Source organism: Struthio camelus, chromosome 26 (assembly GCF_040807025.1).
Source record: "Struthio camelus isolate bStrCam1 chromosome 26, bStrCam1.hap1, whole genome shotgun sequence".
Taxonomy (NCBI): Eukaryota; Metazoa; Chordata; class Aves; order Struthioniformes; family Struthionidae; genus Struthio; species Struthio camelus.
The window spans coordinates 5,789,117-5,815,000 of NC_090967.1; the positions used below are offsets into that span (position 1 = coordinate 5,789,117).

Sequence of the window (25,884 nt, forward strand, 5' to 3'; positions counted from 1 at the left end):
GGCCGCTCTGGGCGGCGGGGCGGAGCGCGCTCGGTGGCGGGGCGGGGCGGGGCCCGGCGCTCAGTGCGGCGCGGCCGCGGGCAGGGTGGGAGCGCGACATGGAGAAGCTGCGGCGGGCGGTGGTGGTGACGGGTACGGGGGCGGCGGGAGCGGCCGGGGGGCGAGGGGAGCTGTCCGGGGGCCATGGGGGGTGAGTGGGGGGAGCTGTCCGGGGGGCTGAATGGGGGAGTGAATGAGGGGAGCTGTCCGGGGGGGGGGTGAATGAGGGGAGTGAATGAGGGGAGCTGTCCGAGGGGGGGTGAATGAGGGGGTGAATGAGGGGAGCTGTCCGGGGGGGTGAATGGGGGAGTGAATGAGGGGAGCTGTCCGGGGCGGGGGGTGAATGAGGGGGTGAATGGGAAGAGCTGTCCAGGGGGGTGAATGGGGGAGTGAATGAGGGGAGCTGTCCAGGGGGGTGAATGGGGGAGTGAATGAGGGGAGCTGTCCGAGGGGGGGTGAATGAGGGGGTGAATGAGGGGAGCTGTCCGAGGGGGGGTGAATGAGGGGAGCTGTCCAGGGGGGTAAATGAGGGGGTGAATGAGGGGAGCTGTCCGGGGAGGGTGAATGAGGGGGTGAATGAGGGGGTGAATGGGAGGAGCTGTCCTGGGAGGGGGTGAATGAGGGGGTGAATGAGGGGGTGAATGAGGGGAAGTGTCCTGGGGGGGGTGAATGAGGGGGTGGAGAGGGGAGCTGCCCTATGGGGGTGCGAATGATGAAGGGATCTGTGTCCTGCAGGCGTTGGGGGGGGTGTTCGAGGAGGGCTGCTGGGGGGGTGGGAGTTGCCCATGGAGGGGAGGCAAGGAGTTATGTGATGGGTGAAAGAGGGTGCTGTCCCGTGGGTGCTGACTAAGGAGGGGAGGGCTGGGAGGGAGCTGTCCCTTGTGTGCGGGGATAAGTGGGAGTTGTGGGGTTGGAGGTGGGTGGTGGGAGGGTTTGGGGCGCTCGGGGGGCGCCAGTGCGGGCAGAGGGCATCAGGACGTGGGGCTGGGGGCCAGCACAGCCCACGGCAGTTGGCGAGGGGCTTTGCAGCGGCTTTCTAATGCCCGGCCAGGCTGGGGGGCTTTTAGATCCCCTCTTCTTCCATCCCTCGTCCTCCCCGAGGTCTTGCTTGCTGGGGAAAGAAGGGTCTGATTCTATCAGGGAGCAGAAAAACGAGAGTGCAGAGGAGGGTTTACTGGCTGACCGGCGTGTCCTGGGCCTTTGAGGCCGAAACTGTTATCAAAATAACATGCGTAGCACAGCAGAAGTGCCTTGGGGAAGAATAAGTGAGGGAATGAAAGGCCCTCGCATAGCAGGCGAGAGCTTGTCAGACTCTTTTCCCAAGGGTACAAAGGAAGGCCAGCTTGATTTGTGGGGAAGGCAGTTCTGTGACAAATGGGGAACTTGATGAAACTATTCAGCGCTCCGTGCGCAGCTGAAGTTGAGGCCGTTTGAATAGCGAGCGCGGGGGCAGGGGAAGTGGTGAGGGGTTCGTTGCTGTTGATGCACTGGAGTGATTTTAATTGGAGGCAAGTGTCTTTACAGAGAACAGTTGCACGGAGCTAAGAAGCAGGTGGCAAATTCTGGCTTTTCCAAACCGGTATCTATTGCTAAGCGGCTGCGCTTAGCAGTGACTAAACAGAAAACTTGCGTCAGTAAATACTCTGCTTCTTGCGACACTTCTCTCTCTCTCCCCCCCCCCCTTTTTTTTCTAGTTTCATAGGAAGTCTGTTTCTAAAATTTAGCAGCTATCTTGTAGGCGCTACCCGTATTTACTGTTTGTTAATCTGTCATAGATGTCACACTAAATTCCTTTTCAAAATTGGCAATGGTGCTGTGTTCCCTTTCAGTTATGAATATGTGCTCACTGAGGATAACTATTATTTATGTGCAATTTCTTTTTTAGAACTGTTTAAGGAGATAATCCCATAAAGATCTCTGCAGCTGGTTTACTGCTAATGAGCCTTGGAGGGCCCTGTGGTGGATGCAGAACTCCTGGGCATGCTCAGTTGAGTTTGATTCTACCCGGCAAAGTTGCTTATATTCTGTAAAAGGCGTAACACAAGGGATCTATATAGAAGATGAGTCAGAAGAGCAATAGCCCACAGTAGCATTTGTGCCAGTTCCATTTGGCTTCAGAACAGGAGGGTTACATTACGTGTTTGGGCACCTGTAGAATTTCAGCCTTCCAGTGCACTTTCCTTGTAGCTGAAATTGTGAAAAAGAGATATTTGTGTTGTTGTTTTTTTTTTTTATGAGACAATTATAATTTTTTTAGGAATGAGACGTAGAGGCTTGTGATTATTTGTTTCCAGAAAGTTGTTTAGTACCTCACTGACTTGTGGAAACATCTGCAAAGTCATTTGAATATTAGCCTTGTTAGTCTGTGCTGCAGTTGCGGATTATCTTAATTATATTGGAGGTTTGCCCATACAGAAAAACACACCTAAACGTTGATCTGGTGAGAAACGTCAGAAGACTAATTTTGAGGAGATATTGGCATTGGTTAAATTGTAAGAGTTCCTTCAAAATGGAGTTCCTGTTGAGCCCATGCTGTGCAAATTCTTTATGTGGCTATGTGCAATAAAACCTCAGACTTAGCTTACTGTTGATAGCAAATAGAATGTTTCCATTAATGTGTCATATAATATTTGTAGTCCCTCTCAAATCCTTTCGCAGGTTAGACAAAATTTATGTCTTCTAATTGCATTAGGCTCATAGCATAACTCTTAACATTTTAAAGTAAAGCATATTGACATCGCACCCAGATAAATGGCCTAACCTTTGCATGCTTGCTCAGGAAAAGATGTTATGGATTACTAGTTAACTCTAAGTTATTCATTAGGAAAATTAGACATGGTGAGTATTTTTATAAGGTTATCATACCTCTGCTGCTTAGTATAGATGAGTTGTCAGCAATGTTCTGTTTGCGTCCTCTTAAAGCATAACTAATCCTAATAGAGATCTTGGTGAAGACCTTCCAAACAGAGAAGAAATATTCAAGATAGATATTCAGGATGTTTGTGGAAGCATCTGTTGTGGACTGTAACAGTCGGGAATGGAAAATCCAACAATGACTATTGTTCTGTGGCATCAGTCGACTTACCTGTTAATAACAAGGTTTTCTAACCTGGTCAGGAGGGAGAAAATATGCTTCCCCAGTGTCTGATGGGAAAAAAAGAGTTTCTTTTGAGGCAAGCTATTGTTTTCCTTCACAATAAAAGGTATATACTTCAAACGTTTTTGTAAAGGTCTCTTATTTAGTACTTAGAAAGTAAATAAGAATTGAGTATTATAAGCAGTGGCTTGTCTTTTAGAAGCTGTAAAACAGGCAAGAGCAAACCACTTTGCAACTTACAGTCAAACCTATGAGAATGACTTTGTCACTGTGCATTTTCAACTTCTGTTTCAGGGTTTGGTCCATTTGGAGAACATGCTGTTAATGCCAGTTGGATTGCAGTTCAGGTAACGCAACTTAATTTTTGGCAGGTTAAAACAGAGAGAAATGCTGATAATGCAACTCTATTATAACTTGTCTTCCCAGTTTATTACCTGAGACCAGCTCGCTCCAGATAGCCAGATGATCGGATGGATAATGTTTATTCACTTCTCAGAAAACAATCCTTTAACTAGTAGAATTTAATGAGATTGAGTTAATATAGCTAAGGCAAGTAAAGAATTCATAGGCTAACTCCCTAGATTTGAAAGATATCAAACGTAATGGGGGGCTGGAATGCTCCAGGACTTAATATGAATCGATAACAAATAAACCTATAAGGCTTTTTATGTTTTTCTCTCAGCTGTAGCTTGAATCTGGGCAAGCTGGTTAACCTTTCAGCTGGGCATCTGTGATGAGGCTTACGCATGGCAATCTTGTGGAGTCAAGTGCACTGCGGAGTAGCCTGATTTGGGTCTGAATTTCAGGACCCTGACTCCAAAGCAAGTAGCTCCCACTGCCGCCTCTCCCTTCTCTTCCCTTTGTGGCAACCTGCTGTCAGTGGTGGGCTGCGGCAGGTGAAGCGGGAGGCGTGTGGGTGATCGAGCGGGATCCCGCTCCAGAGCCAGCTTCGTCTCTCGTTTGAGAAGGCAGCAGGCAAGTGTTGCTCGCCTGACTCTAACTCATGGAGTTGGGCTTTGCTCGAGATACGCCCTGAGAAGTGTTGGCGAAGCATCGTTGCTGGAGCTGATCGTACGCACTTGCACAAATCCAGCTTATGCCGCGTGTAGCTGCGTGTCTGCGCGAACGCGTTCGTCTGTGTGATATACCGTATTGGGATGTAGCCACACGTGACAAGAAGAAGGAACCAGACTCTAGCTAGATGCGCTGCTAAACTAAGGAATTAAGGATGCTTTGTAGTATGCAGTAAGAACATTGGCTTGGGACAGTGCTGCTGAGTTATCCCACATCTTCCTTATTTGTCACTTCTGGACGTGGTTTATGGCAAAACTACTGGGAATTCAAGGGTACCTTTTAGTACAGTTACCCAGGGAATTAAATCTATTTTTCTCCCCAACACATCTCTCTCCCCTTCAGAGCTCTGAGATTAATATCTTCTTCAGAATGCTTTTAAATTAAATCACAACTATAATCAATTACAGTCAACTAATGTCCAGATGTCTAATGTGCTGGCTGGTACGAGAAGACTAAACCTTTGGCTCCATGAGCCTTTTGGAGCTGAATATATTTGAGTTAGGATTTGCTCAGCCTCAGTTTGGGGAAAAATGCAAGCTGTGCATATGAAAAAAAAATCTGCCTATACTATTAAAATTCAGTAGTGAGGCTAATTGATTTGGTTTGTTCTTACTCACGTCAGGTCTGTTACTGTAAACAAGCTACTTTTGTTTTGGAGAAGATACACAAAAGGGTATTGTGCTGCTGGGACAGAAAGAGGAGTGGGTGTGCTCGTGTTGCTTACAAGAACAAACCTAATGTATAATTTGTAAAAAGAGAAATTGCTTATCGTTCCTTCAGCCCAGCAGCTCGAGGCACTGACGACTGCTCGGCTGTGTTGCTGATAGATGAAGCAATGATGTGAATTTTAAATTCATCTTTCGGGCTTGGGGTGTGTGGGGGGGGAGGTTGCAAATATAAACCTACAATTGGTGTTGTGTGCCTTGCTGCGTTAGTTCTCGTCTTCCTCCGAGTCCCATTTAATAGCTTCTGTTGGAGTCTAACTAAAAACATAAACTTTCAGGCAGTAGAGAGGATTTGCCTTTCCTTACTCTGTCTCAGCCTTGAGAGGCCCAGACAAAAAGGAACAGCATGTCTTTGAGCGCCCGCAAGTTGGGCATTGTGCAAGTTTCAGACAGGGGACTTCATGGAGCTGAGTGGACACAAAGGCGTGTCTGAGTTTCTGCATCCCAGACAGTGTGATCTGCATCTTAATAGAAGAAAAATCAATTAAACAATCTTTGTAAATCCTTCCTAGCTTTAGGGCTAAGCTAGTTCTGGTTTATTACATCTTTTATTATCCTGCATCCAGAGGATAAAATTCTCTGCTTTTCTTTCTAGTCCTGTTTTGGTGTTGTATGGCTTCCGAAATCGAACATAAATATGGTGCCTCTTTTTCTTCTGACTGCAGTGAATTTATGGTATAATTACTTGTTTTTTGGAAAGTTAATGATGTTTTTTACATGTGGTTGACATGTGGAGTATCTTAAATAGTTGTCGTAGCACTCTAATAACGCTAAGATTAAATGTCTGGAGATTTTTATGCCTGGGAGAGATATACCCTCTAAATTCAGAGGGAAGAAAAACTTATTTCCATTTTCTTTCCTTTTTTTTTTTTTTCGAGGCTACAATAAAAATACTCTGTGCGTTACAAAACGTGGGCGTTCCGTCCCGTATTTTAGGTTTTGTAATAATCCCTCGCTCGAGGATGCTTTTCAGCGGCAACTTTTTGCTGGGGAGAGACCTTTCTCTAAAGGAGTTATTACAACTGGCTTTCTGTTTCGTGCGTTTTCTGGCCTCCGTGGTGTGACGCGGGCAGCCCCGGGTGCCGAGCTGCACCGGTCAGTGTAGACACAGGTGCGCCCTGCGGACTGTGAAGCTAGTTGGCTGCTGTGTTCATCCCGCTGAAGCGTTTCTGGCTGAGCTGGAGGACGAGGAGAGAGGTCAGAGTGCGTTTTGACATTACTAAGGACAATTGCTGTCAGGGTGTCTAGACAGACCTGATAAGGATATTAAAGGCTCACAAAGAAGTCCATTGTTGAGGGGTCAGGGAATCGGTCAAACATGTTCGTTTTTCTATATTTGTCAGGTATACAAGGCTGTAGATAATAAGTTGTCTGGGGGCCAGAGTACATCTTTATTATTGAATGGAAGTGCATGTTCACGGCGTTTGGTTAAAAGAAAACTGTGGATTTGTAAAGCCGCGTTTAGTGTGCCTGCGTTCGGAGGACGTAGGTGTCATTGAAACGGTCTGGCTCGGAGTTAAGGCTTGAGGTTTCCGGCTTACTGTGGTGAGCGTGCAGTTGGTAAAACTTTTAACTACCAAATTCCTCTTTAGCAGCTGTTTCACGCTCTTTAGAGAAGTGATGATGAATTCCTACCCATTGACATTCTGGAGTTTTTCTACAAAGACTAACTTGTATTTGAATAGTCCAATTTGTAAACTACTTGTTTTATTAATGCACCACATAAACTAGCTAGCTTTTTGCAGGCAGGTTTGTGTAAAGAAGATGTGATGAAGCATCACTTAGCGTCCATCTCTAGTAATGAATGTCTGTGTGTGCCAGACACTAATCAATACAGCAAGCCTTTAATATCAGACTTGCCCTCAGAGCCAGAGCAAGTGATTTATCATTGTTGTTGCTCGTATCTGCTGGTCCGTGAAAGTCTTACTCTTGCCTTTTCTGCGTGTTTTAGTTATCTTAAATCTTGTTACAGATTACAGAGACCTGTCTCTCTGTGTCCATACAAGTTTGATTTTTTCTTTTTGATCTCAGAACTCCAGTAAATAAACGACTCGTTGATAACTATAGAAAAAACATTACTGAGATAATGCCCACAGTTAGATTAGCAGAGAGAGGAAGTATGATTGTAATGGAAGAGTCCAGAAAACTTGACTCCTTTCTTCCCCTTCTCCTCTGCTGAACTTTAAACTATCTTTAGTTTAAAAGAATTTTAAACCTAGTTAAAAATAAGTTTAGAAACAGAGTAAGCTTCGTTGACAATAGCTAATCTGTACTTCTTAACCTGAAGTTGCAAGTATAATCTTTGTTCACAGGAAAATAAAGCCTAAGAGTTGCATAAAAGGGGAGCTCTTGGCTCTGATCTCAGAATCAGAACCTGGAATGGAGCTAATTTAGTCATTCAAGGATATTTTAAAATGTCCTTTGATAGTCTGATGGCTTTTAACATGACTGGTTTTATTTCAGACCCAGGACAACAATTGCGGTGGTTTCTGGATGGGTGAGTTTCAGGCTGTTTTCTTGCTGTGCGTGCAGCTCCTTTGATGTTAATGCGAATAATCATTGTGAGCTTCTGGTACGAGTAAAATTGCATTTTTCAACTGACATGTACCTCAGAGGAAAAAAGCACAGGAAGAGCAGCTTTTGCTGTGTATCAACCTGTGAAATCTAGAGCTGGTAGTTCTAGCTAAAATACAGGCTTAGGAACGGAGATGCAAGAGCAGAGGTACTTCCATCTTCAACGAGAAGGATATACTTGCTGCTTCTTTCCAGAGAGGGCAAAGGTATAGGAGGATTCTAACTAAGGTTATTGGCTTTAGCGCCATTTACAGTCATCTGTCAGCCTTGAAAGCGGCTGTAAAGTTTTTCAAAGTGCCAGAATTGCTGTTCTAATTAGATAAAAACTTGAACCGAGTTAGATGCCATTGGAACTCGTTAAGCATGATAGCTGAAATCACTTATGCCACTTGAAAGGTGCCTCCCAGTGTAGACTTGCACAAGGCTCCTAAACAAACAACATAGGTTTGGAGCTCAGCTGCTGGCTTAGTTTAAGCTTTTTTTTCAGAGGCTTCAGACCGTGTGGGTATATTCTTTCCTATGGCTTTTGAAAGTTTGGGTTTGATAGGTCTGGAAAGTTTCCCTTCTGGTGAAGTCCTATTCCGGGCTAGACTGTTCAAGTCTGAAGTACCAAATGAGCAAGCACCTAACTGAAACTTTGCGGGTGAGACTGGAGTATATCAAAATGAAGACCAAAGAAGAGCAAAGGAGAAAAGAAAAATGGTCAAATTAGTCTGTCTGGCAATGCACTCGAAGGCAGGTTTACAGCTGGTGTTGCATTCTGTAACTAAGCAGTGAGCAATCTACAGTTTTACCCTTTCCTGTAAAATATAATTATGCCGCTGTTCAAACTGGAAAACGTTCAAGTCCATATGCTGTATTTACAGAGACCTTTCAGTGCATGCTGAAATGAAACAGTATTCCTTCCTGTCAGATATTTTTGGGGAAAAAAAAATCTTTCCTTTTCCCTCCTCCTTTCCTTGTTCTAAGGAGGTCTTTGCACAGTATTTAACTGACGCCTTGTGTTTTACAAAGTTTATTGCCCAGATAGGTGGGATAGTTTCAGGGCATAACTTCAGTCAACGTTACAGAAGAAGAAATAGCTCACTGCATTAGTTGAATCACCCCAATGGTTAAAGTTAATGTTGCAAAATGAAGTACAATATGTTAGATGCTATAGGTAAAGCTAGCAAAGGAAACCCACTTTCTGCTTTGGAACTAGGCTGTTCTGTATCTCTGATTCTGCCAAAATAAAAGCAAAAACAACTATGTTGCCGAAGGTGTGCCAATGTGGCTTCTGTTTTTTGTATGAGGAATGTTTGTTAATATTTGTAGAGAATCACAGACGACCTGCCTCGTGGTGGCGTTAGCTGGAGGTGAGAGTTGCTGTCTGCTTATGTGGAAACGCACGTGGAAACCTGCTCTGCAATCCAGCAATCCTGAGAGAGGACAAATTAGACTAGGAGTGTAATTCTCTGAATTCTACATTCTCTGTATATGAACCAGTTCTTTCAGAAAGTTCGTATGATTATATATTTCTAAGAGCAGTATAGACAGCCCTTTCCTTTAGCGTGAGTGTTGCCGATAGCTGCTGTCCGTTAAATGTTGATTTCTGTGTTGCACGCGCATCAGAGCAAAGCCAAACTTGCTGTCGGTGAAGGCGGCAGGGGCAAAGAGACGCCGTTGTTGTTCCCGGGGATGTTTTCTCTCTCTCCTTTTGCTGCTCCTTCTGTCTTACCTCCCGAGAGACTCTCTCTGAGGCAGTGTAGGGTAGGAGACAGAAAACTGCTTTGATTCTGTAGTGACCAGCTGACCCAGAGTAGTAACATTTCTCTTTTTTCCCCGCTTTCCCCCCCGGTGTAACTTTGGAAAGGGTTTAGTCCAGCGGCTCCCACTTTCTGGCTGCTCAGGGAGTAGGAGTGTTGTTTATAAGGTTATTTAACCTGCAACGTAAGCTTGTAGCGGTCCCCCACCGCGGACTCGCTCTGCCGTTCAACCTTTCAGAAGTATATCCTCTGCTGAGCTTGTGTCTGATCATCTTGATTTTTATTTCCTTGTGTTCTTAGGAACTGGAGAAGCTAGGACTGCGAGATGATGTGGATCTGCATGTGTATGAAATCCCGGTTGAATATCAGGCAGTGCAAAGACTAATTCCTGCATTATGGAAGAAGCACAGTCCGCAAGTGAGTGAGTGAAGCGAGGAGCAGAAAAGGCAGAACAAATGGGTGAAAGCTGGCATTCTTACAGTAATGAGCATAGTGCGAAGTCTCTTTTTCAAATGTGTGTTTAGGATTGTAGTCCCTCAGTAGATTTTTTTTCTTCTTTTGAAGAAGAATTTGTAGAATTGTATAGCTCAAAATAGAGTGCTCCCATTAATGGGAGCAACTGATGCGAAGAAGCCGCTGTAAAGGGCTGTCTAGGGAGCTCACAGTGCATTAGTCTGTGCCACGGTGGCAGTTCCACCGGTGGGCTTCGGCGTGATTGTGCCAACGTTCATCTTGCCGTGAGTAAATTAAGACTCTAGACCGGGGAGGGCGTGAAGTCAGCCGAATTGTTCTGTACCGGACCCACGAGTTCATTGATAAAAACGGCTTGTTACAGTGGTGTTCATGTAAGAATTCATGCAACAACTGCGTCAGTGTTTTGCTGGGAATAGCGGGCTGTTGATTCTCCACCATTTTTATTTTGGTTGATCTAACTTGTTTCTTTTCTCTTGTAGTTGGTGGTTCATGTAGGTGTTTCGGGTATGGCTACAACTGTAACTCTGGAGAAGTGTGGCCATAATGTAGGTTATAAAGGCTTAGACAACTGCCGCTTCTGCCCAGGCTCTCAGTGTTGCATAGAAGGTGGCCCAGAATGCATCGATTCCATTATTGACATGGACACAGTTTGCAAGAGAGTCTCAGCACTGGAGCTGGATGTCACTGTCACTATATCTAAGGATGCGGGCAGGTATGGGATGATAGTGATCAATGGGGAAAGTAGGCTCATGCTGCAGCGCACCTTCCTTTCGTGCCCAGCTCACTGAGGCCTATGCATTTCATAGGCTTTTCGCTCCCAGCGGGGCCAGCTATTCCACCCGTTCTTCTGCGGTCGTGTAGTCATAAGGGAAAGGAGAGATTCTTATGTTTTGCAGTCCTAGATGAGATTAAAGCAATTTCATAAACTCACAATACCTGGCTTGTATTCCACATTTTATTGCAGGATGTTGATGCAATGCTGAATGATAAGAATACAGTTCATCCTGTCAAGCAGTTTGCACACTGTGTTTGTCACTTGTGGCTAAGTAAGTTTTATTTTTATATTTCAGATACCTTTGTGACTTCACTTACTATACTTCCTTGTACCAGAGCCGTGGGAGGTCTGCTTTTGTTCACGTGCCTCCACTGGGAAAACCATATACTGCAGAACAGCTGGGTCGGGCACTACAGGCTATAATAGAAGAAATGCTTGATGTTTTGGAGCATCCTGAAGACAAAATCAATTGTCAGCATGAACACTGAAACTGGGCAGAAGCTATCCTAGTATTGCACTTCCAAAATGTTCCCTGCTACTGAAGTACTGGGGAAGACAGTCTGTCTGAAACGTACAGAACAAGAATTGGAGACTTCAAAAATGAGAATTCCACGTCTAGAAATTGACGGTTTTTGTCAAATGTGTGCATTTCAGCCTAGGCAACAAAGGATTCAAGATCTCTTCTTTTGAACACCTGCAACTACTCATTTCTGAAGTGACTGATGTGTGTATGCTGTGCTTTATCCAGAGCTTATCTGTCAGTCAAGTGACAGCTACTGACCGGTCTCGTACAGCACAGATGGAAAGTTTCTCGTCAGGGCTTGGCAATCAGGTGCAGGGAATTGATAAAACCATCTTCTAATGACTAGTTCTTAAGCTGAAAAGTTTGCTTTCATTTTGTTTTGATTGTCCTCTTTGGCCCAAATTATAGGTCATAATGTTAAAGTATAACTGAAAATAGTTGGAGCGGTGTGGGTTTATCTGTTGTAAAACAGTACTTGTTGGAGACAAGGAGTCTTCTAAATTGTTCTGCTAAAACTGAAAGATATTTTTAGGCACTGATTTCTCTCCCACACCCCAATTTCCAAATATTACTAGGGCTCTCTGTAATATGCTGGTTAACTAGTAGCTGCAAATAGGAGGGATGTGTTTTGGGTTCCTTTTGTTGTGAAGGAGGAGATAGCTTTTTGTACACAGTATGAACCTAACTTGCGCCAAATATTTCCAAATGTCTTTTTTATTATGCTCTTGATGCCACCTTTCTCACTCAAATCAACCATATACCTCCTGTACAAAACACACTGTTTCGTATGTGTATAAAGCAAATCATTAGCGGTTAAATAGCTTTGCTAAAGGCCACTTTCTCTGCAGGAGATCTTTATCCTAGACTCATGGTGCTAGCTGTTATTTTTAAGGTGAAGGTTGAGTAATTTATAACTTCCTTAGTTATAAATTTTCATTCTCGTTAGAGGTTAGATGAAGAGTAATGTTTAACTGAAATTCTAAGTTGCCACCTTGATTTATTATAGGCATAAATATGCTAACATGTGGATTCAAAGACATTCTGCCAAATCAAATATTCTAAAATCTTAAACCTATTCCCACTGTCTGTAAACCAGAGACAGTTTTTTTTGAAAACTAGGAGTTTTGCCTAGAATGAGTATTCCAGGCTGTTTATTAGTGCCCCCCTCCCAATGGGAGGGTGTGAAGTGCTGCTCCTTGTGTGGACTTTCCAAGTAATTCATTTGGGAAAACACGTATACAGGTTCTGAGCAGGACTTTGAAAGTCATTTATGCTAGGAGTTTGGTTCCAGATTACAGGACTCCAGTGAAAGACAGAGGATGCCACAGTGGGAACAGAAGTAAAATTGGTAATTGAAGACCAGGATGTCTCATTAAGGAGTCATTTAAGTGAGAAGGGCTGTGATTTGATTCTAATACTTTTACAAATATATATATATATAAAAGACTCAACATTTTGAAACTTCTTAGAATATCATTATTTTAATTTTTTTAATTATGAATGATTCTGCTATAGTATCTCTCAGTGAGAGCTGCTATTAACCTGCTGTTTTCCAGTAGAAGTTTAGTGAAGAAACAAATACCACTTCTCCTTGTAACTCTTGAGAGAGGATGCAGACTTCTGCAGTTGTAATAACTTTGCTAAGGGAAACCGTGTCTGTGAAGATGTTTGGATATACTTCTGGCTTACCAAGGAAAATGCTACTGTACTTTCTATCAAAGGAATTTGCCTTCAAAGTTAATGTTCTCTTTTGCATTCAAATACAAAGTAGCACTTGTCAGATTGCCAGCAGGCAGGCAGACCTTCTGATTAGTAATTTATTATATTTAATGTTTTGTTTAAATATTGGTGATTTGACACATTTTTGCAAATAGTTAAGGTACTTATCTTCTTGTAGGTTTATTCCTTTATCTAGTAAGAGGTTTTTGTCATCAGTGTATCTTAGCTGCTAAACTTTTAAAAAAGAAATGGTTCGCGTGTTCTGCTAAGTTCCGCAATTGATTTCAGTAATTTTCAGTAACGCTATTTAATTTACATGTGGTATTTCTGGTTGGGAGTAAAACGGGAGTGGAAGAGCGCTGTAAGGATGGCTGTACGAAGGGCTGGTTGGACTAGCAGGGTAAAGCCCGCGGACGCTGCGCTCAGAAAGTCACAGGCAAGGTTCACCTCGCGGCTGGACCGTTTGGGTCGTGCGCCTGGTCGGTCAGTCTTGTGCTCCGTTATTGATAAACGTCTCCAGTTTGAAATGAGATGTGCCGTATTTATCAGTGTTTATCTGTTGAATGTTTTATGCTTCCTTTGAGTGATATAAGCGGTCAGCCTTGGACATCTCCGCTAGCGCGGATGCCGCACCAGACTCGGTGGAGTTCACTATACGGGCTGTGCCTGAGGAAGAAAACCTCCAAATTCATCAGCGGGGAAGGCAGAAGGCGGCAGCTGCACGGGGAGAACCGCTTTCCAAGTTAGTTTATTCAGCCTGTGGAATTTTTCCTGTTCAACACCTGTAGGTATTCTTTCCAGAAGCGGTCCACCTTTGGTCCTCTCTGCCGTTCAAAGGAAAAATCCGAGTTGATTTCAGTGACTTCTGTTTGTCTAAGGACTGCGGTAGTTGACCTTCTGCGTGTCAGTGTTAAAATTCTCATTTTTCAGAAATACTTTGCTTTGAGCATCATTTTAAACTGCATCTCCTCATAATCGGTTTTTGTGACGCTTCCATGTGATCGGTTTGTTAGACAACGTTATTTATTTTATAATCTTTTTGTTCTTGAGAATTAGTCGTCAGAGATTGTATTTGTAAAGGGTGTCTTGGTGGTAGAGAAATTTTGTATAGCGGAACTTTTAAAAATGGCATTATACTAATTTTATTTAATCTGAACCTAAATTAAATACTTTTGTTTTTTAAAAGTTTTTTTTGGTTAGATTCATTAATTCATAGTGTCTTTCCTATAGCTGCATATTTTCTTTGGAAATATGGCATAAAAATGATGCAGAGCTTCAAAGAGCTGATGTTTTGTGTAATGCTTGCTATCTGCTTTCTCTTCCAGATCATCAATAAATAGAATTGCTAATTTGCACTGACTGGGAGACCTGTTGCCAACCACACAAATTTCCGTGCTAGTAAGTGTAGGAAGTCAGGTTTAGTGTTTATTGCTGTGCCTGCAATTTATAAAATGCAAACACTGAAAAAGTTTTCGAATCCTGTGACTGCAAACTTGTGTCTGATAGCACACTTCACTGAGAAATGGGCGTGAGAATATTTCGCGTAGAGGAGAGTATTAGGGAGGTTCCGCTGTATTGGGCCTGATGTCATTTTAGGTACTTGCCAACGGCTGGAAGCAGGGATTGGCTAAAGAGTGGGTGAAGTTTGTTGAGGACAATTTAATATTTTCAGTTATTAAATGCTGCGGAGGATTTTGAGGAACTCCAGATACTCATAAACTGCTTCGTAAACTGGTGACTGTGATGTCAGGAGATAATTCCTTTGAGTTGAGACATGGTAATCTGCTTTATGAAACACAGCAAAAAGACAGAAAAAATCCTGTGAGCTTGAAAGCTTCTTTTCCTTAAGACTAATGGGTCTGTGACTGAAGGTAAAGACCCGTTGTACAGAAGCTATCTGTTTTTTGGCAGCTTTTGGAAAGGATGTCAAAATCTGTAAGATCGTGTGGAACAGTTCATGCTTATTTGGAGGACTTCCCGATCTGATTGCTTCCTCTGAAACGTGGTAGTAGTGGGAAAGGACGAAAAGGTCATGAGGATGGTTAGAGGTATTGAGTGTGGTTGTGACATGAGACTGCAGCCAAGAACTGTTTAGCTTAAAAGTTTTTTCAAGGAGGGAACTGACTGAGGATGTTCAAAAGTTTAGGACTTGAAAACTGACCAGTGGTTCTGCTTTCACCCTGCTGACGAGGGAAATTCAGAGGCAAGGTGTCTAGAGAAAACGTAAAAGAAGTGCTGCTTGCTGTACCTCGGTCGTGGGATCCGTTGGTGACTCCCTGCAGAAATGGAGAAGGCATCTGTCTGCGTGCAGCATCACATCTTAGAGCGTTGCACATTGTCACTGTTGCATTGGGTAGGGTTGCTGGCCGCAGCAGCAGAGCTGACTTGCTGAGCCAGGGCTCTGATCTGATGTGTCACCTTTATCTCCTTAGGGTTTGTACTGCAAGTACTGTGGTGAGCCAGGTAGGAACCCGTGCTGTTGGTTTGCATGTACTTACCTAGACAGTCTCACTTAGATGTAGCATTCAAACTGCAGCGTGTCTCTCTTGCTGTTCTGCCAGTTGTGCGGGCGGTATTTAACCTCTCAGTGCCTCCGTCAGCTGGCGAAAGGTGTTATTCCAGGCTGCTGTCACTCAGTGGCGTACCTGGAACAACAACCCAAGAGCTTCCAGGCCTGCAGACTTGCAAATGGACAGCACAGACTCCCAGTGTGGTTATTTTTGTTAATGAAAGGTTTTTAAAAACTTACGAGTCTACTAAAGTTTATTTTAATCCTCGAATAATCTTTGTTTGATTGAGAGTGTGATTCATTGACCTTGCATGCCGGCTTTCTTATGAAATGTATAAAAGGAATTGCGGTAGGAAGAGCTTCCTAAAACCAAATATGGGAAAAATATGTAAATGAGTTGAACTGGTAATTCCCCACTACCGCAAGAGCTAGCACTAGACTAAAGCAGCTGTTACGATTTGACCATGTTATATCATGGTTTAACTAGTTGTGACTTGTGCATCTTTTTAACTTATAGTGTGTTTCTAACTCTCTAACCATGCAATTTATGCTCAGACACTAAGCTACTTCAAGAGTGGGTGGTAGTGTTTGAAAACTAACTGGAAACCGATGTTTAGACATAGAAAGTACAACTGTATATTTTTTTAATTATGATTTTCGGAATTCATTCTGCTGTGCAAATATTTAAATTGTTAGCAATTGATTTGTGCGCTTAGAACATGCTTTCACAAAGTAACTTCACTCCTATTGTCTCCTTTCCTTGCTTTAATATGCTATCCAGTAATATTTTAATGAAATTTCAGAGTTGCAAAGACTTGTTTTCAAACTTTATTTGTTGGCATGGATAAGATATCACTAGGTGATATCATAAGTACACATCTCAAACTAATGTGGATGGATTTCTTATTTTTGCAGCGGAAACCCTAATGTTCTGTGGTATAAAATGCACTTTTTCTTAAAACCTTGTATTCATGTCTCATTAGTGTCTTATCTGACTAAAGTGACAGTTTTGCCAAACCTGCAAAGTAGAAACAAAGCTGAGGATACTGTTAATTCTTCACCTTATTCATTGAAACCTGAGATCTGCTTCTGCTCAGTCTATTTTGAGACAAAATAGAGAGAACAAAATGCCTCCCAATAAATAGGAATTAGATAGAGGAAATGAAACTATACACTGCCCTTAAATAAGTCTGTGCTATTTAAATGCACGTTCAGGTTTTATATTGCACCAGCTTCTTGTATTGCAAATGTTTACTTTGATAAAACAGGGAGTGCCTTGTCCTGTACTGGGCTCACTTTTGGAAAGCAGAATGGCGGTGGTGGGGACAGATGAGCCATTTGCACATGAGGTGGGTGGAAAGACTGGGCTTTTGTCACCGGGAGAAACTACTGAACTTGCTCAGTGTCCCCTTTATCCAAATATGCGCTTTAGAAGCTGCACTGAATTGAGTTCCTGAGGTTTTCTGAAGCACATTCAGACCTGAGAAAGGAAAAGCGGAATATTTGCTACTTACTTGTCGTTGTTGGTTAGACTGGCCAAAATCTTTATGGTTATTCTGTCTCTTTTTTAAGGTTTTGTGTTTTGTTCGGGTTCGGTTATGCATGTTACAGCATCGCTCAGCCTTTTGGGTCCTCCTTTTTGTTAATTGTGGTGAAATGAACAATTGTCTGTTTGGGTATCTCAGGTGTTGCCAATCTCATGCTTATCGGGGCTCTTGGAGCTACGGTTATAAAATCTGTTGGGGCTTCTGTTTTTCTCAGTGTGTTCTTGCAGTGCCTTGTAAAACCAAACAATCTAGTGTGTCACAAAAGGGCTGTGTAATAAAGAACCGTTAACATACTTTCAGCTTGCTATTGCTAGACTGGACTTTGTAACTGAAAATTTAAACTGATATTTCAAAGTAAATAAAAGAGTTTAACTCTGACTCGTGGTGTTCTTGAACAATCTTCTGGAGGGCTGGCTTTTAAAGATGTAATTTTCTAACGCTCAGTTTTTAAATTACATATCAACAGTCATAGACTGAATAGACAACAGTCTGTTTGTCCTGTTCTTATACCAGTCCCTAAATGTCTCCTGGTGTTGGAGGCAGGGTCCGGGGCTGCACGGATCTCGTGTCTGCAAGGAGCAGGCTGCGCAGCGTACTCGGTGGTGCCCTGCAGCCCCTCGGCTCGGCAGCGGCTGGACTGTAAACGTCAAGATAACGTTCAGCACATCAGTAAAGAACGCGGCCGCGTGTAATGTTAGACTTCCTGTCGAGCTCGTCGAGCTTTGCGGCCATCCGTTCGGAAGACAGAAAGGTCAATCGCAAGCTCCGTTAGGGTTCAAAGAGCTTCCCAAAACTTACTCGCAGAGGCTAGCGTGCTGCGGAGCGGGAAAGACGGTTGCTTTCCTGTGGAAGGTGTTAAAGTCTGATAAAACTCTGTGGCGTGCCGATACGCCGGACCTGTGGGGAGCTGACCCTGGCAGCTCATCCCGTCGACGACTTTGGTTTTTCTTTCCAGCCCGAGTTGCATTGCTGTGTGATGCAAAGTCCGCGTTGCCCAGTGAACCCTAAATCTCTGTCTTTTGCAGAGGTGTCTGTTGTGTTAAGAAAAATGTGTGCGCTCTGCATTGGCCTCGCTGTCCGCGCGCTGGCCGGCTGGCAGCAGCAGGTCTGCCCGCGGAGCTGGGCTTGCACGGGGGCCGGGCACGGAGGCGCGCGGGGCGCCGCTCGCAGCGGGGAGCGGAGCGATTGTAAAGACGGCTTGATCTTCGGGCCGAAAATCCATTGCCAGCTTCCAAAAAGGTTTGAGAAACGACGGTAACAAATTTCCTGGCCAGGTTTCTTGTGTCACGCTCCTTCTCTGGAGGAAACCCCACCTCGCCGCTCACGGGTGTTTGGAAACTTGCATCAGGCTGCAACGGCCGCCGCGCGCTGTTTTCCTTGAGAGCGAGTCCTTGACCCGGGAGTTCTCGCCGTCTGCCCTGAAAACGCCCTCGTGAGCCCAGGCAAGCCGCGGCTTGCCTCTTCTCGCTGGGTCGCCTCGGCTGTAGGCGAGCCATCGCTCTCGCTCCTCCTCCCGGGGCGCGCTGTCAACCCGCTTGGGCTGAAGACGGGGCGAAGCGCCGTGGCCCGTTGTCCTCTCGCTGCAGGCTGCCTCGGGTCTGCTGCTGCCACGGGTGCTGAGCGGCAGCGCGCGGGGAGAGCCGGCGCGGTGCCGGTACCACCAGATGGTGCTGCCCTACAGCCGATGTCGGCCCCGGGCCGGACCGCGCACGGCTTTCACCTGAGGCTGCGCCAAGGTTTCGTTGGCTGTGTGTAGAGTAGTTAGGCTGGAACAGACTCGCATGGGTAAAACAACTAGACCTTCTTCCAGAGCTTCAGCTTGATGCTATTGTGCCTTGCATGAGTTACCGCCGTCCTGTCTTTCGCCACCTCTGACGCTGCCAAGGTCAGGGGAAAACGTCTGGATGTGATCCTGGGCAATATGCTCTAGGTGACCCTGCTTGAGCAGGGAGGTTGGACTAGATGATCTCCAGAGGTCCCTTCCAACCTCAACGATTCTGTGATTCCGTGAAAACAAGGCATCCATCCGGTGAAGCAACATCACCAGAAACCGTGAGCGGAGAGCGCACTAAACACGGCTGTGATTTCGGTGTTCACCCCCTGCCAGCTGCGTTGTGATCTGCAGGTAGAGTAGGGTGAACATCTGCATTACTGCTTTGCTGCTGCAGAAGGCTAGAAGCTGCCCCCGCAGAGGTAAATCCCAGAGCCAGGCAGCCTTCCTACGGTCCCGGTTGCACCATGCAGGGAGCATGAGGGAGCTCCAAGTGAGCACCGTCGGACAGAGACTAGCCCAAAAGCTGCAGTGAGGACTTTGCTGTGCCCCCCACCTGGAGAGCTAACGGTGGTTTGTGACTAGAAGGGGGTCAGAAAAGAAAACTTGAAGGTCCTTTTTCAGTCTGTGCTACAAACTTGTTTTGTGCCTGGGTGCTTTCTCGCGGTCTTCTGTGATCTAGCTCAGGTTGGGAACATCTATTCACCTTTCCTGGGCTGGTGCGACTAGCCCACTCAGCTCACTAGCTTTTTCTTCAGAGACAGAACATTGGAATTGTTCACCTGCTTTTATTACCTAGCTGATGTCCAACATGTGAGGGGCCGCAGGCAGCCTGGAACAAAGTCAGGCTGTGCGAGCCTGTACGAGCAAACGTGGAGCTGGGACTGTGGAGCTCTGAGGTCTTCCTCAAACGTGAGCCATGGTGTGCGCTCCCCAGAGAGGGCATTGGCTCTCCTCTGAGCCAATCCCTAATTCTTCTGTTGTGTGTGTGTGCTGAAATCACTCTCTTTTTTATTTGCTTTATAAGGTGATAAGCTTTTCCTACAAGGTGTTGTTTCCAGAATGATGTCATACTGCTGAATGAGCCGTTTGCTGACAAGGGCGTTTTGCAACCAGAATGCTCTGGAGCAAGAAATCCAAGCGTACGATGGTCATCAGCTAGGAAGCAATGTGGATCGGCGTAGGGCATCCTGCTTGGACTTCTTGGCTGCAGACTCAGAGAGCCAGCAGGAGATGTCTTTGGTTGACTGGCTTCTAATAGATCTTACCACGTTTGCTTTCTTTCTTACAACAGCTTTGTCTATCTGGGAGTCTATGCCCCCCTCTTTTCTTCCTCCTCTACTCCTTAAGTCCTCCAAACTGTTAGTAAATGAAGTGGGATTTTTGGACAGCATCCATCTGGCAGGCTGAGAGCCCTCCACATTTTCCTGACTTGCAAATCAAAGCTGACCTTAAGCAAAGGTGATGGAGAACCCACCCTCTTTTACAGTGTCTCTGAAGGGCTCCCCAGGCTTCAATCAGAAAAATGCAGCTGTGGATCTGGTACAGGGGAATGGCTGGAATTTCCTGCCTGCTCAGAGCCACGAGTTGGGAGCAGCCGTTGCCCTTGTTGCCTTTCTTGGAGGCATGTGCAGGCACATGCCTTGGGGGAGCAGAGTTTAGTCTGAAAACAAAAGGCTCTCAGTGAATAGCAGGCAGGTCCTACGTCAGGGTTCACTGCCTCTTGTACCATCGGCTCCTTAGATTGATGACGGACAGGCTCCTGAAGCAGCGGGGAAGAATTCCTGGTATGCGCTTCCTGCTCGAGGAGACAACGTTCCTGAGCTCGCCCTTGTGGTAGGCAATGCTTTGCCTTCGTATTTCCTGCCGCTGCCTGTCCCTTAGCTCCTCAGCGTGGTACTTCAGCAGCACTTTTGTTCTGCGGTAACTCATTGTCTGGCTCCGGCCTTTCAAGAGGTATAAATAGACATGAAGCGCATACCTCTGCTGCACATTTGAGTTTTCTCAGCTGGTTCCCAGTTATCCCGTTGTGAATTGTAGAGTGCTTCTTATTCTCTGAACAGCGTCATGGATCAGGCCTTCTTGGGCTCAGTGAAAGTCTGCCATTGGCTTGCTGGACGTTCCTTCTGTGCCTACGTGCCACTTCTCGGTGTGATGGAACCTCTGGTCCTGGAGCAACGTTCTGTGTGTGCACAACCCTTCCCTAAGTCATGTGCCTGGACTGTGCACTTAGGTGACTAATTTCCTCCTGATTGGTGCAGAAGATAGATGAGTGCCTGGGCTCAGACGGAAGCAAGCAGCACAGCCTGGTTCTTCTCTGATCCTGCAGACCTGGAAGTGCCCAGGAAGAGCAGGGTGGACTGTAGAGGCAGAAATCTTTCTGTGCCAGTGTTTGCTGTGGGTCTCTGTGGCAGCGTGTAGCATTGTTCTAACGGTGTTTGTCTGATTCCTTCATGAGTGATGGGCGGCACCGCGTGGCCTCCCCTTGCCCGGAGCAGGAGATCATCCTGCAGCCTTGTGATTGCAACCAGGCACCCTTTGGTCTTCATCCCTGGTGGAGGCTCATGGTGGGCTCCTGGCTGGCAAAGCTGCAGCCAGCTCCCAGATCTACCAGGGCTTGGCAGCCCGTGCACGTGCCCTCCCCGCTGCCCGTCCCGCGGCTCAGCATCGCAGCCTGCACGTAGGGCTGGTGACCGTGTTCCCCACGGCTGCCTGTGCTCTCTTTACTTCTTCTCCTCGTGGTGTGTTTGTGTTAGGGTCATTTAGCTCTCCATCTGGCAAGCAAATTTCCAGTGGTCTATGATGACTTTGTTTCTGGAGAACCTCTACAAAACACAGGCTTTATCTGAGAAAATCCAAACCTTGCCTGAAACCTGTTGTTCACTGGAATTCTCCGTCTGGCCAAGCAGCATAAATATTTATGTGATATCGTGGCGGCGCGACGGTGCTGAGCACGTACCGGGCAGGTGCAGCGTGCGCATGCGTACACGGTCCCCGGCAGCAGGTGCAGATTGGAGGGGAATGGGGTTGGGGCTTAGTCTTTAAATTTCTCTGCGTTTCTGGTTAGACTAATATCAATCTCGCATGATTCTTTTAACTTGGAAACTTTCATTCTCCTGCCTCATCCGAAATTGTACCTTGCTTTAAACAAGACATCTAGACGCTTGTTAAATCGCACAGTTTTAGGGAGCTTTCTGCATTCTCCTTCTCCTGGAGCATCTCCTGGACTCCCCATCCCAGGGCCCCCTTCCCCTGGCTCTATTCCCTGCTCATCCCGCTGGGCCCAGCTTCCAGTTCTTGCAGCCTGAATCTGAGCTACCTGCCCCGTGGCGCTGAACTCAGCGGCTCTCGTGAGCGTTGCAGTTGTAGCTAAAGCCACTTCTCAAGATAAAATACTAGATGTTACCGTGTCTCGTCTGCTGAGTTCCCTCATGTTTGGAGCCTTGTGCAACGGCGCCCAGGTGACTTGAGGAGTCTCAAGTCTCCTGGGCTCAATGCGCACTGTTCCAGGGGAGCAAAACGGGCCTGAAAGCCCCAGACTGGGGATAACTGCCAGCTTTTGGAAAGTCAGGTTGGGGCCTGGGAAGGGTGTGAGGAGATCAGGAGCTTGTGAAGGGTTTGCATGCATGTGGCATGCTCGGAGCAGGAGGCTGCAAGAGCTGGAAGCAGCACAGTCCTGATGTGACACGGCAGAGACGCAGCCTGGGATTGAGGAACACGTGGAGCGTTACGCTTGGTTTTGTCAGAGGGGGAACAGAGAACATTTCCTAGAAAGGTGGAGGTGGAAAATGAGAACTTCCACCACCGATTATCTACACTAGTCGCATCCTAAGCCTTAGGGCTGTTTGGACATGTTGGAGGGGCGAGGTGCTTTCCCTCTTCGAATAGAAAGAGAATTGCAGCATGGAAATGCTTCTTTGTAAAGCTACTTCTCTCAACAAGCATCACTTGGATCTCACCCAGGCTGAGCTTGTTGGCTGCTCTTCGCACAGATGATGATTTCAAGGCATTGCAGCATCTTTGTGTTTGTGGAAAGGGAAATGCCATGTTGAAGCTGTAAAGCAGCGTGACCAGAGGACAGACCAAAGCCTTAGCATCACCACTGCGTATTAATCCATCCGTCGTGGGCGTGAGTGCCAGGAAAGATGCTTGTCGCAAGCAGGGGACTTTCTTATGCTTAAAGAATCGATGTAGAGGAGCTCTTCTAGGCAGTGGCTGAGAGAACACGTCAGGCAAGATTTCTATTTTTGGTGACTGGATCTGAGTAATTTCTTGTGCTGTGTGGGTAAAGGAGTCTGGGAATTAAAGTTAATCTTTGACAGTGAGTGCAGTAAAGGCAGAAATGTCTTTTCCAAGTGGAACAGAAGTTTCATTTTTGGCAAATGCTGTAAACTTGCAACAAAGGAAGAGAAATGTGATTCCTGCCACAGCAGGATAAAAGCGGATTTCTGCTCACCTGATTTCTCTTGTTTGTCTTTTATTTAGAAATGTCTAAAGGTCAAGAAAGATTCCGCTGTGCAGATTCATCATGACAGCAGTAAGCGCTGGAAAAACATCAGCTGTGACTGTCTGAACGCCCCACGCGGGCAACAGAGGGAAAGCTATCGTTTCTAATCCCTCCGTGTCCGTTTTTTAATGCTTCTGGAAAAGAGCTAGAAACATGTCCTCATGCTTTCTAGATGTGTCATGAGATGGGACAGAGCAACGCTTCCTGGCTGGGGCTGCCAGGGCATTGATCTTCAAATGATGAAACCCATGAGCTGCCTTGGAGCCTGGCTGGGTTTCTCCCCTTCACTAAGGATTTCTTTTTTGCCTTAGCATAGCAATATATTTACAGAAGTGCTAAAGCTGCCTCTGGCAAACAGCTTCCCAGAGCCCAGCCCGAAGGTTTACCTGGCGTTTCACAGGGCAGCAGCAGACACAGGGAGCTGCTCCACTCTTTGCCTCTTAGCGTTTGGCTTAAAACGTGCGGTATGAAAGCGTTACCTGTATTGCCTTCCATGCCTAATGTGCAGTATCGTTCAGCAAATATCCCCTTCCAGCATGCAGCTTTCCCAGCTCGCATGATTTCTGTGAATACCTGAGGTCCGTTGGGCCATCGCGACCCCCCCCGAGCCAGCCCGCACCGTGACCCGCAGCCCACGCGGAGGCTTTCGGCAGCCCGAGGTGTTTGCCTTGCAGCCTAGCGCCTCTCAACAGCGGGTTGGTAACTCGCTCCGTGAATCTTGGTGCGGAGGTAGGTCCTTCCCCGTGGGGCTCTGGCCTTCGCGCCAGGCCCTGAGCGCCTTTTGGGAAGCCAGTTGCTCAATAACTGGGAGGAACTGGCTGGGCCAACATTTGGAGAGAAGCACTTCCCCTCTTTCCGGTTGCAGTAACAATGGTATAAAAAAGTAACTGGTGCTTCTGCAAACCTGGGCCACCAGCAAGCACTGGGGAGCGTCTCACTTTTGCAGAAAGCAAAGCCCGCCGGCGGTCAGCCGGCGCCGCGGGTCCGAGCGGGAAGGCGCGCTGCGGGCGAGAGCGGAGCGGGCAGCGCCCGCGGCCGGGCGCCGAAGCCAGCGCAGTGAAGGCGCCGCGGAGCCGCGGCTGCTGGGGGCCGGGCGCACGCCGCAGCGCCCGGCCGGCTTCGCTTGCTTCCCCGGTGCCTTGGCAAGCCCGGCTCAGGTTGCTTTACCAGATTGGTGATTGCAGTTGGCTTGCGTCTCATGGGGAAGTAGGTAATATTCATGTTCCCCTTCTCATCCCGTTCGGTATTTAGCCTCAGCACGCGCAGCGTGGTTTCTCTCTGCAGCGCGGGCTCTACCGGGGCGGTTTGCGTAGGCGGACGCGTGCGGGGTGGCAGCTCTCTGCAGTAATGCGGCACGGGCAGAGGCGGGGAGGGAGGAGGGTCAGCGCGGAGGTGTTTGCTCAGGCCGGTCCACGTGGAAGCCAGTTTTGCAAAATGGACTCGTACGGCTTGCACCCGCTGCCGTTTGGCTGCCACCCGCTGCAGACCTCCGGGCGCAGAGGCACCCACCGTCGTGAGCCCCCGGTGGGTTTGATGGACTTTCTAGACGTCCGCAAGCATCCGCGACGTCCCCTGCTGCTGGGCTCTCTGCCGGACCGCGTCTAACCCACAGGGGAAGAAGGAGAAGGCATAAAGATCGTGGAAACCTTTCTAGACCCAACAGCGCATGCTCTGAACTTTTGCTAGACTCTACCAGCCTTTTTAGCCGCTGGCCTCAGCGTGATGCTTTACTGAGCCGCTGTTTTAATCATCAGAATTGCCCCAGTTTGCAGGCGGGAAGCAGGCAGACACCTCCCCTGCTTGCTGCCGCTCGACGCGGAGCGCTTGTGCCAGGGGCCTCTGCTCTTCCTCCGTGCCCGCATTGACTGCTGTCCAAGGGCCGCAGCTCCCAGGCCACCTGCGGTCCCATGGCCCGTGCGCTGCTTAATCACAGCTCCAGGGCTGTGCCAAGTAGGTGAAAGTTGTGCTGCGACTGTATCGTTTTGAGGGATGCACACCAGAACTGTTAGCATTAAATGGAGGGGAAATTGCTTTCCGCTGGGAAGGAGCGTTGGATAAATCTGACCTCCTGGCACAAAACCACTGTGTACGAGGGGCTGAGCGAGGACCGAAGGAAGCGCAGCACACTGCGGATGCGTGCCGCCGAGTCTGTGTAATCCCGGGCCAGGATGAGGCATCTTGCAGGCTGGTGAGGACACGCTGGGAAATTTCATAACAGGTCAGTCGGCATTCACAAATGCCGCTATTAAAACACAACAAGTTTTATTGCCCTTGCTGGACTGTAAATCTCCAACTTCAACGACTGGCGCCTTTCGGAAGAAAACATCCGGCTTCAGCAAACTTTGATGCTCCCTGAGCGCTGGCCACCGTGCGTCACTTGTGGATAGGGCTTGCAACAAGCAAAGCGCCCGCAGTTAGAAAATGCGTTGCAAAACCCGAACGCAAGGATTGAGCGCGTGCCTTGCCTTGCTCGAGGCACGGGCACTTCAGGCCTCGCCATGCGGTTGCCGATGGGCTTCTTGCTACCCCGCAGGTGCAGAGGCAGCTCCGCTTCGGGCGAGCGTGTTTGCCACCCTGCCGGGGCAGGCTGGGGAGGTGCCCACCGGGGCGTACCGGGGACCCGGAGGTGCTCGGAGCGGGGCTGGATGGAGCGATGGTGCTGCCCCTCGGCTCTTCCTGCTGGTGGAGCTGTGGAAATGCCGTCGCTGGGAGGTTTGGGTTGGCTTTCACCCCCGGGTATGTTTTGGAGGGGTTTTGGCCCCTTGATCCTCATGGAGGATCAATGCGCCCTCCTCTCTTCTTCCC

At 47.1% G+C, this 25,884-nt stretch overlaps 1 protein-coding gene across 2 annotated transcripts; it reads left to right on the forward strand.

The window, feature by feature from the left end:
* Positions 1-44: 44 nt before the first annotated feature.
* On the forward strand, positions 45-17,179 carry PGPEP1 (pyroglutamyl-peptidase I). Of its 2 annotated transcripts, none has more exons than XM_068919741.1 (5): positions 45-132; positions 3,431-3,483; positions 9,555-9,671; positions 10,208-10,440; positions 10,799-17,179. In XM_068919741.1, exons 1-5 carry the CDS (start codon positions 99-101, stop codon positions 10,989-10,991), a joined length of 630 nt encoding a protein of 209 aa, XP_068775842.1. In that variant the 5' UTR covers positions 45-98; the 3' UTR covers positions 10,992-17,179. The 2 variants fall into 2 exon arrangements, with proteins under 2 accessions (XP_068775842.1, XP_009681473.1); XM_009683178.2 differs by lacking the exon at positions 45-132 and adding an exon at positions 1,008-2,026.
* Positions 17,180-25,884: the final 8,705 nt, after the last annotated feature.

What these genes read in the sequence shown, in the direction of transcription:
- PGPEP1 (XM_068919741.1), top strand. Translation starts at nt 99, where the DNA reads ATGGAGAAGCTGCGGCGGGCGGTGGTGGTGACGG. An exon ending in GCGGGCGGTGGTGGTGACGG is followed by an intron (nt 133 to 3,430) that starts GTACGGGGGCGG and finishes CTTCTGTTTCAG; the next exon opens with GGTTTGGTCCATTTGGAGAA. An exon ending in CCAGTTGGATTGCAGTTCAG is followed by an intron (nt 3,484 to 9,554) that starts GTAACGCAACTT and finishes TTGTGTTCTTAG; the next exon opens with GAACTGGAGAAGCTAGGACT.